Here is a 14031-nt window from a genome sequence, read left to right on the forward strand (position 1 = left end):
CATTACTGTCTGAAGTACACATAGAGAAAGTAAGATCCCATATCTTCGTGTATCTGTTATAGTGTACTTTTAAAAATAAAATAATATATATTTTTTTAATTCAGTTTAAAAGGAATATTTAAAACTGACCAGTGTCCTCCTTAATGTCAATTTTAAAGATATGACAAGTCCTGCCTGTAACATGAAAGCAGAATAATGTAGGATCCAGTTTGTATGCAGGTCAGAAATATCAAAGGCAGCATCCATAGTCATTCCTCAGTAGATGTCTGCATTCTTTTTAATTTTAATGCATATATTTTTCTAATAATCATTTATGATCTTACTTCAGAACTCATAAATTGTTAAAAAATAAATTAGAACTAAATATATTGTATTCAGATGACTTCTATACTGTACAGTGTAATAATTAATCTGCTTATCCTAATATGCATTTATCTTTCCCTTCAGCTCACTTATACCGGTTGGAAGGCCACAGGGACTTTTTGCTCTGCGGTAACTCTTCAGATTCAGGGTAAGGATTTTTTTTCCAACTGTTGTTTTCATAGTGCCCAATATTTATTATTATTATTACTAGTGAAGATTACTATAATATTACTATCATCCAGATTATGGTTGTCCTTTAAATAGTATAGAAATCTTTCACAAATAATTGTATGCGAAAAAAGAAAAATTATATATAACCAACAATTAGTTATATATATATAATATTCAAATAGTTTCAATCTTGCATCACAGCCATATTACAAAAAAATACATAAAAAATTGTTAGTGTTATAAATAATTGTTATGCAGAAATATTTGAGTGTCATTTTAAAATGTTGGCTAATATTACTAGCTGCATAGACTAGCAATAGCTATTTATGAAATGTATTTTTGTACAAAAATGGGTCATTTTTCGAACAGAATAAAATGGGCAATAATGACCACTGGGCATCTAAAAAGATACCTGCATTAATATTTATGTGATTTGTGCTAGTATGTTTTAGCCATTTTTTTTTTACATTACTATTTTTTACTGAAATAACCTTTTTGTTGACAATTAGATTATAAACATATACAACAGCATTTATTCATCTTATATATGGGTAGGTGGAATAGTCACATCAAACTGCTGTTACTTTCAAGTGGGCCAGTGGGCATGTCCATTGCTTGGATCTACCAACCCCATTCTTCTTTTAAAAGATTATTTCAGACTATGTTTGAAAAAGAAAGAGATACAAAAAAAGATTATTTCAATGCCAAGACTATGTAAAGCAGGACTGCATAGCAGCAGTTAGCAGGACTCATTGCACAACTGTCGTGGAATCAGAACAAAAGTCCTGATTAGCACCAAACAGGAGAACAGTCAACAAGCCTCCTGTCTCTCTGTTGAAAGTTTTTTCAATCATTACAGAAGATCCTGTTTTCAAGTAGAGACAAGTAAAACTGAAGACCCTGGCATTATGCATTAGTTTCACTGAACCTGTGTGTTTTTGTGAAATATTTTTTGGGGCAATTAAATTGGACAGCCCTCCCCCCCCCCCCAAAAAAAAAAAAAAGATAAACATAAAATAACAAATAACACTCCTGACCAAAAATACATACATTTTTAGGAGGAAAAAAAAAAGACTATACTGTAAGTAAATTGCCAGAAAAAAAATATTGTGGAAAAAAATATTGCTAGCGAGAATAGTAACTGAGATACAGGTTGATTATGTACTTTAATTGTTTAATTGTTAAATATACTAAATTTAGCCCAAACCCTTTATACCGTAATTTAAATTCCATTGATTAAGAATAAATACACAGCTGAATGTCCTATAAAGACTATCTACAATAGATGCCCAGCTAATATAACAGTGACATTCCTCACTCACTCAGTGACTGACTGGCTCCCTGTCTGGTCTGACTGTCCCTCCACTCCTCATTGCTGGGTGCTGGCAGTTGTAGCTGCTACTGTGCCAGGGTTCGGCAGCAGTCCTTCTATTCCAACGCACATTGCAGACATCGGGACTCTTGGAGTGCAGGTGGTTACATGTGATGTCCTAACGTCGCACAGTAATCCTCCGGAAACATTTTGAATGGGCCAGAATTCTTCATGGGGTCCGTCTACATGCCCCTTGATACCTGACAAGCCCTAGTCAGACACCTAGGTTGCCTTTTGGGAAACATTACTTTTTATTGAATATTAGTTTATTATTGAATCTCGTTGATATTCCATGTACTTCAGTTATATTAAGAATCATTACGTCTGATTTATTTGGATAATGTTGATACAGGGATGCTGTCAAAATCCCGGCGGTCAGAATCCCGACGGTCGAAATACCGATGCCGGAATCACGACCGCTGCAATGCGGGCACTTTGTCCCTCTATGGGTGTCCACGATACCCATAGAGGGAGAATAAAAGAGTGTGCCGAGCGCAGCGAGCCCGCAAGGGGGGGGGGGGGGGCGATCCAGGCCCCCCCCCCCCTTGTCAGCATTGCAGCGGTCGGGATTCCGGCGTCGGTATTTCGACCATCGGGATTCTGACCGCCAGGATTTCTTACTGATTCGATATACATTATCTTATTATGTGTTTATTATTTCTCCTTATACTTAGCCAATGCCCAGAAGGATATATGTGCATAAAAACTGGAAGAAACCCCAATTATGGTTACACAAGTTTTGATACATTCAGCTGGGCTTTCTTATCCTTATTCCGGCTGATGACCCAAGACTACTGGGAAAATTTATACCAACTGGTGGGTATAAAAGTGTTTTGATTTGCTGTGTATCAGTACCATTTGTACAATATGATATATACAAAGACAAGTATATGTTTACATATCATAAATAGCACTTTAAATAGCACTTTAAAAGTTTGGTTATGTTGGACAAGTAGCAGTTTAATGCTGCCCATACACAGTGTGATGTGCACCGTGCGTTTTGGACTAGGTCACATCACATTTACTGTAGTTTAAAATGGATGCGATATGCTAAAGCAGCGTGCTGCACATAATTTTTGTATCTTGCAATATAATCGCATCGCAAGGTAAACTAGCAACATGTGTGGGCACCTTCAGACTTATCTAAAATAGTATCCAAACCAAATAAGTTAGAAGTAGGAACATTTTGTTTAAAATTTAGATCTCTGTACAGCTGTGTTCTATAAAGTAGAAACCACCATGTTGGGAGATGAAACAATACTAGTATAGTAACACAAAGCATCAATGTATTTGGAACTGATAGTAGAAGCTATATCAAGCATTGGAGAGAGATATAGGGTGAATTTAATAGGATGAGAGATTCAGAAAGTGAGAGATTTGGTAAGAAATCTCCAGGTTTTTTAAAGCGGCAATCATTTGCACTGCAAAATCAAACTGGTTTTGCAGTGTAAATGATTGCCGCTTTAAAAAAACTGGAGATTTCTTACCAAATCTCTCACTTTTAAATTTCACCATAGTTTTTAAATATGAACCAATCAATAAATGACAGAAGCTGGTTGGTTAGTACTTTTTCTCTTCAAGTTGAGATACACCTCACTTATATCTCTGAAGAAAGTGTCATAAAATAACGTCTGTCTCTGTGAAACCACTAGCTAATATTGAATTAAAAAACTGCATTTGCTTATATTTTGTTACAGTTCGTAACATGGCTACCAGCAGTGTGACAATGCAGCAGGTTTGTGTTACCTGCTCCCAGTGGAGGCAGCCATTTTGTAGACTAAACTAATCAAATAGTAACAAGAAAGAAGTGTGATAAACCATCAACCAATCATATCTTATCATTTTTCAAACACAGCCTGTGGCATGGCAGTTAGGAGCTGAGTGGCTGGTACTTCATAATTCTCCATTTGATCATGTTTAAAGCTTAGTACATCTGGCCCTGACTGAGACCACAGAACAGCTGTCTACACTATCATTGGGCGACAGTAACATTAAAGATGATGCAGTACCAAAGAGATTTTATACATTTGTGTCTAGCCTAATAAATATCTCCCTGGGGAAGATGTACTAAGCCTTGGAGAGTGATAAAGTAACAAATAAACAGCTCATAACTGCCATGTGGCAGTTTGTGCTTGAAATGTGTCAGGGGCTGATTGGTTGGTTGCCACTTTATGACTCTCCAAGGCTTACTACTGTGCATATACCTCAGGATCTTAGGAACTTCTGTCTGCCCCTCCCCTTTAAAATGTAGGCTCTCACCAGCAGGACCCTTTCAACTCATCTTCTACTGCATACTTATCAATGGCATCAAATCCCTAGGATATCTGCCACGGTGATCAGTGCCACCGTGACTGTCAGGTGAAGTCTCACAGACTGCATCTGGCTTCATACATTGGCACATTTTACCTGCCCGTAGGAAAAAACTGCCACTGTTTAGCATGTTTACGTACTCTGTAATTGGATGCTGCAGATCTATTGTGGAGCCATGTAAATAAGAGATGATAAAAAATGTTTCCAATGTACTTGATTTGCTAATATGGCATGATTTCATATAAATACATATGGATATGGAGAAACTATGGAAAAAAAAACTATTACAATAATAATTAGTACTAACTTAGCTATCTGGTGGCTTTTAATCTATGAAGCAAATGTGACATGCTGGTACTAGTGGTTCAGAAAAATGGTGGATCTCCAGACCGACTGTTTTTTTTACATTAGAATTACTGCAGAAAGACCAAGTACTCTCTGACTTACTTAATTATACACTTGTTCTACAGACCCTCCGTGCTGCTGGCAAAACCTACATGATCTTCTTCGTTCTGGTGATCTTCTTGGGCTCTTTTTATTTGGTGAATTTGATCCTGGCTGTGGTCGCCATGGCATATGAAGAACAGAATCAGGCAACCTTAGAAGAAGCAGAGCAGAAAGAGGCAGATTTTCAACAAATGCTAGAGCAACTTAAAAAACAGCAAGAAGAAGCTCAGGTAGAGTACTACAAATGATAGATAGTAACATTAGTAAGTAAGTTTGAATAAAGACATACATTCAAGAGTCCAACTTTAAAAAAAAAATGTATATAACTCATTGGGATTTCTTTTCAGTAATTAGTAATATGCAGATCCCCAATCATATTAACTTTGGTGGCCTCCAGGACCATTTTTTTGTATAATAAATGGGAACTGTCACTAGCAAGAAAAAATAAATAAATGGCGTCCATGGCAGGCCTTCAGCATCATCTCCAGCAGTCCCAGGAGTGCTTTGCTTGAGTGCGCGTGCGCGCCGGTGACGTCGCTGGTGTGCCTGGGAACTCGCGCAAAGCACTCCTGGGACCGCTGGAGACGCCGGAGACGGTGCTGAAGGCCTGCCATGGACGCCAGAGGACTCCATGGACGCCGAGGGACCATCGGGGACCCACCAGGAGACAGGTAAGTATGCCTAAAAAAAATTATTACCAAAAACCAGAAAATTCCCTTATCAGAATGCTCGTGGTCCCATGCATTTCGGATAAGGGATACTCAACCTGTAATACATATTTCAGGGAGTCATGGACGGACACTCTGTGAAACAATAATAATTTATAGGCTATATTTAATGCTATGTATTTCCATCAGGCCTCAGCTGTTGCAGCACTCAATTTGTCAAGAGAATACAGCGAAGACGGTGGGTTTGGGCCACTTTCTGAAAGCTCATCAGAGGCCTCCAAACTTAGTTCAAAAAGCGCCAAAGACAGACGGAACCGGAAAAAGAAAAGAAGACAGAAGGAGTTAGAAGATGACGAGAAAGGAGATAATGAGAAGTTTCCAAAGTCTGAATCCGAAACAAGTATCAAAAGAAAAGGCTTTCGTTTCTCCATTGAAGGAAATCGCCTGACTTATGAAAACAAATTTTCTTCACCACACCAGGTATTGTTTTTATATATTTAGCCTCCAGTTCCTGTTCTATATTTATAGTCTGATGCTCCAACACCCAGCCTCATGTTTGGGTAATAAGTGAGGCAAAATGAGAACTTTCTTCTACGTGAAATCTTATACATAGAGATGGATATGGCATTATTCATGTGGTCAAAGCCAGCTTCTGGTCAGGGGTCTATGGTCACTATCAGCTTTGGCTGAGGCAAATGCATTAGATACAAATGTACTAAGGCCCAAATTATTATAACAATTTAATGAAAAAGTTACAGATGGAGCCCCCATCATTCAGCCGGAAGGGGTTGTGTGAGTACAAGATGCTCACGCGCCCATTCCAAAGGTGCTCCCTGACGGTCCCCGCCGCCTCCCCACTGGACCCCGTCGGTACCCAACACCTCCCCACACCCCCCACTAACTCTGCCCGTCTCACTGAAGTGGAGACGGACAGGGTTTCTGATCCCCACTGCCGAGTGACTGGGATGTGCATGTGTGTGAGATGAATGTGCATCCCAGTCAGCTGGAGCCCCTCTCCACCAGCGCTCACCAGCGGGGACATTCTGGTGAGCCCTGGAGATGAATGAGAGGGGCTCCAAATGTATATTCCAAATTATTGTCTGCAAAATTACATCACTTCTATATAATCTACAGTTTCATCGCGCTTACTATAAAATATTATTAAAATTAAAAATTAATCATATCTTCTTCTAATTCATTGTTCTATTACACTTGTTTACCAGATTATTGATATACAGAAAAATAGAAAAATTTTGTAAGACATAAGAAATAGACAGTGGCAGCTACAGAGAAGGGTTGCAGCACAATTCAAAACTGAAATAGGGGAAACACCAACTGCCATTTCAAACCTAGCTATTTATCAACATCCAGGCTCACTGGCAGTTGGTGTAGCTCCCCTATTTACATTTTGAGCCACTACTGGAAATACAATATTGATACTAATTTTGGTCATCATTGTGCTGCCATGATGGTGGGCCTATGTTTATGCTGAGGCCTGGACCTGGAGCGGCATGGTTAATCTGGTACTGGTTTGAAGTGAAAATCACATTTCCCTTTGCCCATTAGAGATAAGTGTTTCCGCATTAAATATGTTTTTCTTGCATTGTTTATACTTTATAGTACAAGTATTCAGACTCTTTAAGTTGATATTATTGTATTTAACTCAAAGATAAGATGATTTAATTTGCTCTTATTTTTAATTTATTATAGTCTTTGCTGAGCATTCGTGGATCGCTCTTTTCCCCAAGACGCAATAGTAGAGCAAGCCTCTTCAGCTTTAGAAACCGTGCAAAAGATATGGGATCAGAAAATGACTTTGCAGATGATGAACACAGCACTTTTGAGGACAATGAGAGCAGGAGAGGTTCTTTGTTTGTTCCTCACAGACATGGAGAAAGGCGGAACAGTAATATAAGCCAAGCCAGTAAGTCGTCCAAGACCATGCAGGTGCTACCAGCAAATGGCAAGATGCACAGCACAGTGGATTGCAACGGTGTTGTCTCTCTGCTTGGTGGTCCATCCGTCCCGACATCGCCTGTTGGACTACTTCTGCCAGAGGTGATAATAGATAAACCAACTTCTGATGACAATGTAAGGAAGTTTTATGTAGACTAGCCATGGTGGTGCCTTCATGCTACAAATTTTCTGTCTCCAAAACTGGATCCAGTGGTAATATTTTGACAGAGGCATTTGTTTCCTGTTCAGATCCCTTTCAGTGGGTTCCCAGTGGTAACAATATTTCTCATTCTCCCTTCACCAGTGCATGTCCTCTTTACCCCATAATTATCATTATATCCTCTCATATTTACCCATCTGGCAAATCCATTTTCAACAGACATTATGGGGTTCTATTGAAGATGGGAATTTGCCCATAGCAACCAATCAGATTCTACCTCTTATTTATGTAGCACCTTCTAAAAGATAATAGATAGAATCTGATTGGTTGTTATGGGCAATATCCCATGTTCAATAGAACTCCAATCTTAGTCAATGTACCCAGTGAGAGTGAGGCATAAAGTAGTGGAAGAGAAGGAGTGATATTATTTTGGCTGGAGAACCCATTTGCTCCTGAAAGACATCTGAATGACATGATTCTAGATAGCTAATAAAAGGTGCAGTTTTGGAACAACGATATCCTTTTTATTCCCATCATGGAATGCCTACAAATGGTCTTCTTTGCTGAGAATCCGTTCTTTGCGATGGCCACAAAGGGCCTCTTGGAAGGGATGGGTGAAGGTACCTCATGGCCTATGAAATCGCTAGAGATGCAATGTTTGTCTACTACTATATGATGTGCGCGGTTGAAGAATGCGTCAGCAAATCAATGAGAACTGAATCTCACCCTCAGGGGGGTATTCAATCGTTATCGAAATGGTTTTTTTCACGTGTTTTTTTTCACTTTTTCACATCGGAGAGTCCTCAGCTATTCAATCTAGTCATTTTTCGAGTATGTGAAATGTTTTTTTTCACGATGCATTTTCGTTTGGTTCGGTAGCGATATTTCCACTTTTTCACTTTTTTTTATAGCTTTTTTTCGACTTTTCACTCAGACATATTCAATGATATGATACCGATATGAATGTTTCCGCGTGTATGCTCTTCTTCTCAATTTTCCTTTCACCATGTCACGGGTGACGAATTCATAGATTCAACTCTGTATTTTGTTAAGTAATGGCTCGTTTGATCTCCAGAATAAAATATATGTAGGATTGTTTGCCCTTATTTTGTTTTTTTGTTATTTGTGTGAAATATTAGTTGTTTTATTACAATTCACTTCCCAGCATTGATGCCATTGCAGTTGATTCCCAAGTGCCAGAGACAGGCCCCAGTTCTCAGCTGCTGTGGGGAAATGGTAAGTAGCTGATTCATGTGCCCCTGCACCACTGGTCTTTAATCTGTGACACTCCTGATGGAGGGCCACAGGTTGAAGACCCATTCCCTAGTTTAAACCCAAAACAAACCAAGGGCGCATGCGCTGTGTGCCAGGTGTAACTCGGTGCCATGTCTGTCTATAACAGGGCCACTACTGACCAGCTCTCTATGTTCCCATTAATGTTTCCCCTTGCAGGTCCTTACGTCTCCTGCTGCCTCCGCAAACAGCCCTTTGCAGTTTGATGTCTGCCTTGATGCCATTGCAGTTGATTCCCAAGTGCCAGAGACAGGTTTCGCTTAGCGAAAAAGTCACGGCCATTTTTCGATACATTTCACTTTTTTCACTTTTTTCACTTCTTGCTGTCTCCGGAAAAAAAACCTTTGAATACCTCGAAAAAAAAAATAGCGAAAAAGGATTCTTGATGCGAAATAAACAAAAACATATTGTTAAACGTAAAATAGTTTTTTTCGGAGCACATTGAATACCCCCCTTGGTCTGAAGTTTTCAAGTAGAAAAGGTTATAAGGATCTAATCCATTTCATCACATATTAACAGGATTATGGTATATTTATCCTAATACCTTAAATCCTGGAAACCTTATATTTGTAAGCATATAAATACTCTGCATATAGTTACTGGGTGTGGATCAGTTGGTCACCAGCAAGTTGTTAGACAGTCATTAGGTCGACATGCGTCTAGGTCAACATGCAGAATGCGCGACATGAGTCTAGTTCGACATGGGTTAGGTCAACGGTCATAAGGTCGACAGGTCATTAGGTCGACATGGGTTAGGTCGACAGCCAAAAGGTCGACATTGGGTTTTTAACATTTTTTTTTTACCTGAAAGTCGACATGGACACAGGTTAAAGTGCACCGGTTAAAGTGCACACAGGTTAAAGTGCACTGCATCCCCTCGCATGGCTCTCTGTGCTCGCCATGCTTCGGGCTCGGTGCCTCGCTATGCTTGGCGCAATATTTTATTCTCCCACCACACCCTAGTGGATGGTAGGACATGAAATACCGCCTATCAGCACATGTCGGCTCAAAAAACAGTGAAACACCCCATGTCGACCTTTTGACTGTCAACCTAACCCATGTCAACCTAATGACCATGTCGACCTAACCCATTTTGACCTAGACTCATGTCAACCTTCCTGCATGTCAACCTAGACACATGTCGACCTAAATGCATGTCGACCTAATGACAGACAATGCATGTCTAACATCTTGCTGGTGACCCAATGACCATATCCCTAGCATAGGCGTGCGCACATAGAGTGTTAGGGGTGCACCCCCTAATGCTGTGCCCACCCTTATATACTTTTGCTTTTTATAACTGGTATTCCATTAAAACATGTGCCATCAATCAAGTATGTGTGTTTTGCATTGTTAATTGTAAAAGACCATTGTCATATCACTACATACCTATGTCATCCATATACAGTATGTTTATGACTTTATTTGCATGTACTGTTAGAAGTTTAAAACTGAACTAGGCAGAAGATTGAGGTGCGGCTGAGATGTTTTATATTGTAGCGAGTGCGAATAGCTGATGGTAGACACGTCTGATTGGTGGTGTTAGACACACCCAATGGGCGTGTAAGACACCCCCTAATGAAATGTGCACCCCCTAATGAAATGTGCTGTGCACGCCTATGATCCCTAGTTACTACCACTAGCATACTGTATACCCCACTTTCAATTTAATTAATGTTTCAGCATTCATGGTTTTGGTAAGTCCAATGTGTCTGCATTAATCTGCCGGCAAACATCTCCCAGCTGCTAAGATCAGTGCTAACAAATCCAAAGTTCAGCAAATAACTTATTTAACATTTAGAAATTGATACATTTAGAACATTTGTGATTTACGAAGAACACATATTTAATTGACTGCTTAGCTATTTGGAGTTGTTCCCACAATCCAAGCAGTGAGATGTTTGAATTCAATCACCGCATCATTTAAATGACTTGAGATAAAGTACCAAACAATCTGCTCATAACTATCATTTTTCAAACACAGGGGCAGATATACTAATTAAGGGGGTATCTCCACAATGGAGGACAGTGGGATTTGATAACAATCAATTTCACTTTCACCTGCTTGCTGGCTCTGGCCAGCAAGCAGGAGACTTGCCCACCTTCCCGGGGGGCCGGGAGGCGGACCCGATTTTCGTGAGCCTTCCACCCATTATGGGAGGGCAGGCTGCAGGTGCATGCTCAGAGCGTAGCTTGGACACTCCAGCCAGGTTCTGTAGTATTGCTACTGGCTGCTGAATGTCATTCCTGGCACTCTGCAAACCACAAGGATGGTTTCAACTCCTGAACCCTGCAACCTGTGCAACACCCCTAGTTGCTGCCACAGTGCTAATGGTCTAGATGGGGAATTTGGGGTACCTGTAAAACAACCCTAACACATTAATTTCAAGATAGCTCTGATCGTGTACTCCTAGTATATATATATATATATATATATATATATATATATATATATATATATATATATATATATGTATACAGTATGTGTTCCTCACATTACAATGTTTCCATGTTGTCATATGCACGGCTCATAACGCTTCATACATCATGTTTGGATTATATGCAGAGCTATTCTATAAAATTTTACCTAATTTGAGTAAAAACAGATATATCTTCATTAACATCATAATGACAAATGAAATTACCCTATTTTGCCCAAAGTGAAATATATAATGTACATTGTTGCTTTTGTTTGGATTATTGAGTGATGTCTTCATTTCAGGGAACTACCACAGAGACTGAGATGAGGAAGAGAAAGTCAAGCTGTTATCAGGTATCTATGGATCTGTTAGAAGATCCCACAGTGATGAGGCAGAGAGCTCTAAGTGTTGCCAGTATATTGACGAACACAATGGAAGGTAAGTTACGTTAATGTGCCTTTGTTACTTACACACAGGGGAGACAACCAGTTTGTGAGCAGTTTTAGGGGGATGTTCAATCTTCCACCGCCATTACCGATGGGGAAAATAGTGGTGGGGCCCTAGTCAATGCTGTCTTCCCTGACAGCATTGAACAGGGACCTCGGCAGAACGTGCCCGACTTCACAAGCAGGCCACGCCCCCTGCTCGACGCTCGGCAGGTGGGACATTGAATCCCGCCTGCAAAATCCCAGTCAAGCCGGCAGAGAACGGGACAGGGTCACGGCTGTTGGGCCAGCCCGACAGTCGTGACCCTACATTGAATAACCCCCTTAACCTTTATAAAAATACAGCCTATCAAATGAGGAAGCATCCAGTGACATCACTGATGTAATCAGTGGATGTAACAATTTCCTGCGCTGATCTACGTAGTTTTCATGGGAGGATGCATTCCCAAGAATATTGGTCAAATCCTCAAAATGGCGTCTCCTCTGTGTTTGGCCAAAAAATGCAATTTCAACCACATTCAGAATTAGCTGTATGTTTGGGCCCTGTGTTGTGAGATTAAGTAATGCATAATGCTGTGTTTCTGTTTCCTTCTCAGAACTTGAGGAGTCCAGGCAGAAGTGTCCTCCTTGTTGGTACAAGTTTGCAAACACCTATTTAATCTGGGATTGTAGCGAAAGGTGGCTGAACATAAAACATGTTGTAAAACTAGTTGTGATGGATCCTTTTGTGGACCTTGCTATTACAATCTGCATTGTTTTAAACACGCTGTTTATGGCTATGGAGCATTATCCAATGACTGATGAATTTAACTATGTTCTCAGTGCTGGTAACCTGGTAAGCAGAACACCCATTGACTTGTGGTAAATTGTTTGCATTATTTTTCAAGAATATGTTTCACTCTCTTAACACAGCACATAAACCCACATGCGGATAACAATGCTGCCTATATCCTATGAAGCAGACTTTTCTTGTCTTGCCCTAACAGGTACAGCTGTAGCGCACCTCATTTAGCCGGGGGCTGGTGATAGAATGCCAGCCCCCGCCATCTGCCAGAAGGGGGCACGCGCGCACGAGGGGCTCGTGCACTCTGTTCCGACGGAGCTCTTTGCCTCCTCCCTGTCACTCACCACCGGTCCCCGCTGGTCCCCACATGTGTTATTGCACAAAGGTGGCTGGCCTTTTTAGCATAAGTGGCAGGATGTACTACGCATCGTATCAGTGGTGTAAGTTTGTTCCAGTTGCCCGGAGGCAAGATAAATATTGGTGCCCCCCCCCCACATACACACACTGCCTTATATAAATATATGTATGCATGTATGTACCGTACGTATGTTATGGAAAATTATGTTTAAAATAAAGAGAGTTTGACATCTATCGTCCTGCTAGGAAGGAGAGTCAGTCCCAGAAGCGATAGTAATGGCTTCCACTTAACTAATTCAAACTTGCAGGGGAGGAGAGGCAGGGCAGCCGAGTGGGGGGGAGGGAAGCAGGTACTAATTACCCGGGCCGGGCTGGCTGGAGGGACCTGTCGGTGGCCCTGGTCTGACCCCCTTCCCCCTCTGTCCCTCCTGGGCAGCAGCAGTGGCACACACCAACAGCATGTGCTGTGCTGAAAGCAGGCTCAGCATGAGCGTCTCAATGACAGCGTGGGAGCTCATGCTGAGCCTGCTGTCAGCACAGCACATGATGTAGGTGTGTGCTGCTGCAGAGGGTGACGACGACGACAATAACAAACACTCCCCTTCGACTTTAGAGTGTTTTTTCCACCCCACTAATTATTTTGGGGGCGTGGCCTAATCATGGGAGGTGGCCACCCTCTCCCGCAATTTTACCATGGCCCGGCATACCTCTCGGCGGCTTGAGGAGAGGTGCCTCCTTGGGAGCAGGGGCCCAGTGGCAGATGACTCCATTGCCTCCCAGAGTTACGCCTCTGCGTCGTATTGTGGATGTGATGCATCCAGATACTTGTTGCGGTACAGTACATTAATAATGCAGGTATGCACCTAGAATCTCCCGAAAAGAGCTGTTCGTTGCGAAGATACGTTAGGACTTCTGGGTTTATAACCTGGGAGTCCATCTCAGCATGTGCTTTATGAAGTGCAGGTTGCGAGACACTGAGAGGGATTCAGTGGGATCCATCTTAGTTAGGAATGGAAAAAGAAGCCGATGGAATTCCCAGAAAGTATCTCAATACAGAGCTTGGTAAATATGGGAATGCAGCCGAAATGTTTCTGATATTTTCACAGCATTTTATTTTGAGTACATCACAATCAAAAGAATGAACCTGACCCATGGTCTCTCTTTTTATATTATTTCAATAGAGCTGTGTGAAAAGGTCAAAGTTATTTTTCCTTATCTAAAAAAATGATTTTAGGGGAAACACAGTAGCTGCTAGGTCATTCCTACAGATTTCTACTCTCTGAT

The 14031-nt window shown here is 41.0% G+C and overlaps 1 protein-coding gene across 4 annotated transcripts in view; it reads left to right on the plus strand.

Annotated features, from left to right (window-relative positions):
- Positions 1 to 14031, plus strand: part of LOC146020645 (sodium channel protein type 2 subunit alpha-like) — a 233277-nt gene that overhangs the window by 142205 nt on the left and 77041 nt on the right. For 2 of the 4 annotated variants that reach the window (XM_083153906.1, XM_083153905.1), the window contains exons 9-15: positions 448 to 511; positions 2581 to 2722; positions 4687 to 4893; positions 5521 to 5811; positions 7042 to 7422; positions 11463 to 11598; positions 12203 to 12441. In XM_083153906.1, coding sequence (XP_083010032.1) covers positions 448 to 511; positions 2581 to 2722; positions 4687 to 4893; positions 5521 to 5811; positions 7042 to 7422; positions 11463 to 11598; positions 12203 to 12441 — 1460 coding nt within the window. The remainder of the gene's footprint in view (positions 1 to 447; positions 512 to 2580; positions 2723 to 4686; positions 4894 to 5520; positions 5812 to 7041; positions 7423 to 11462; positions 11599 to 12202; positions 12442 to 14031) is intronic. The other 2 variants (XM_083153909.1, XM_083153908.1) reach the window with 1 other exon arrangement.

The sequence above is a fragment of the Crinia signifera genome, chromosome 7, assembly GCF_055691185.1.
Source record: "Crinia signifera chromosome 7, ASM5569118v1, whole genome shotgun sequence".
NCBI lineage: Eukaryota > Metazoa > Chordata > Amphibia > Anura > Myobatrachidae > Crinia > Crinia signifera.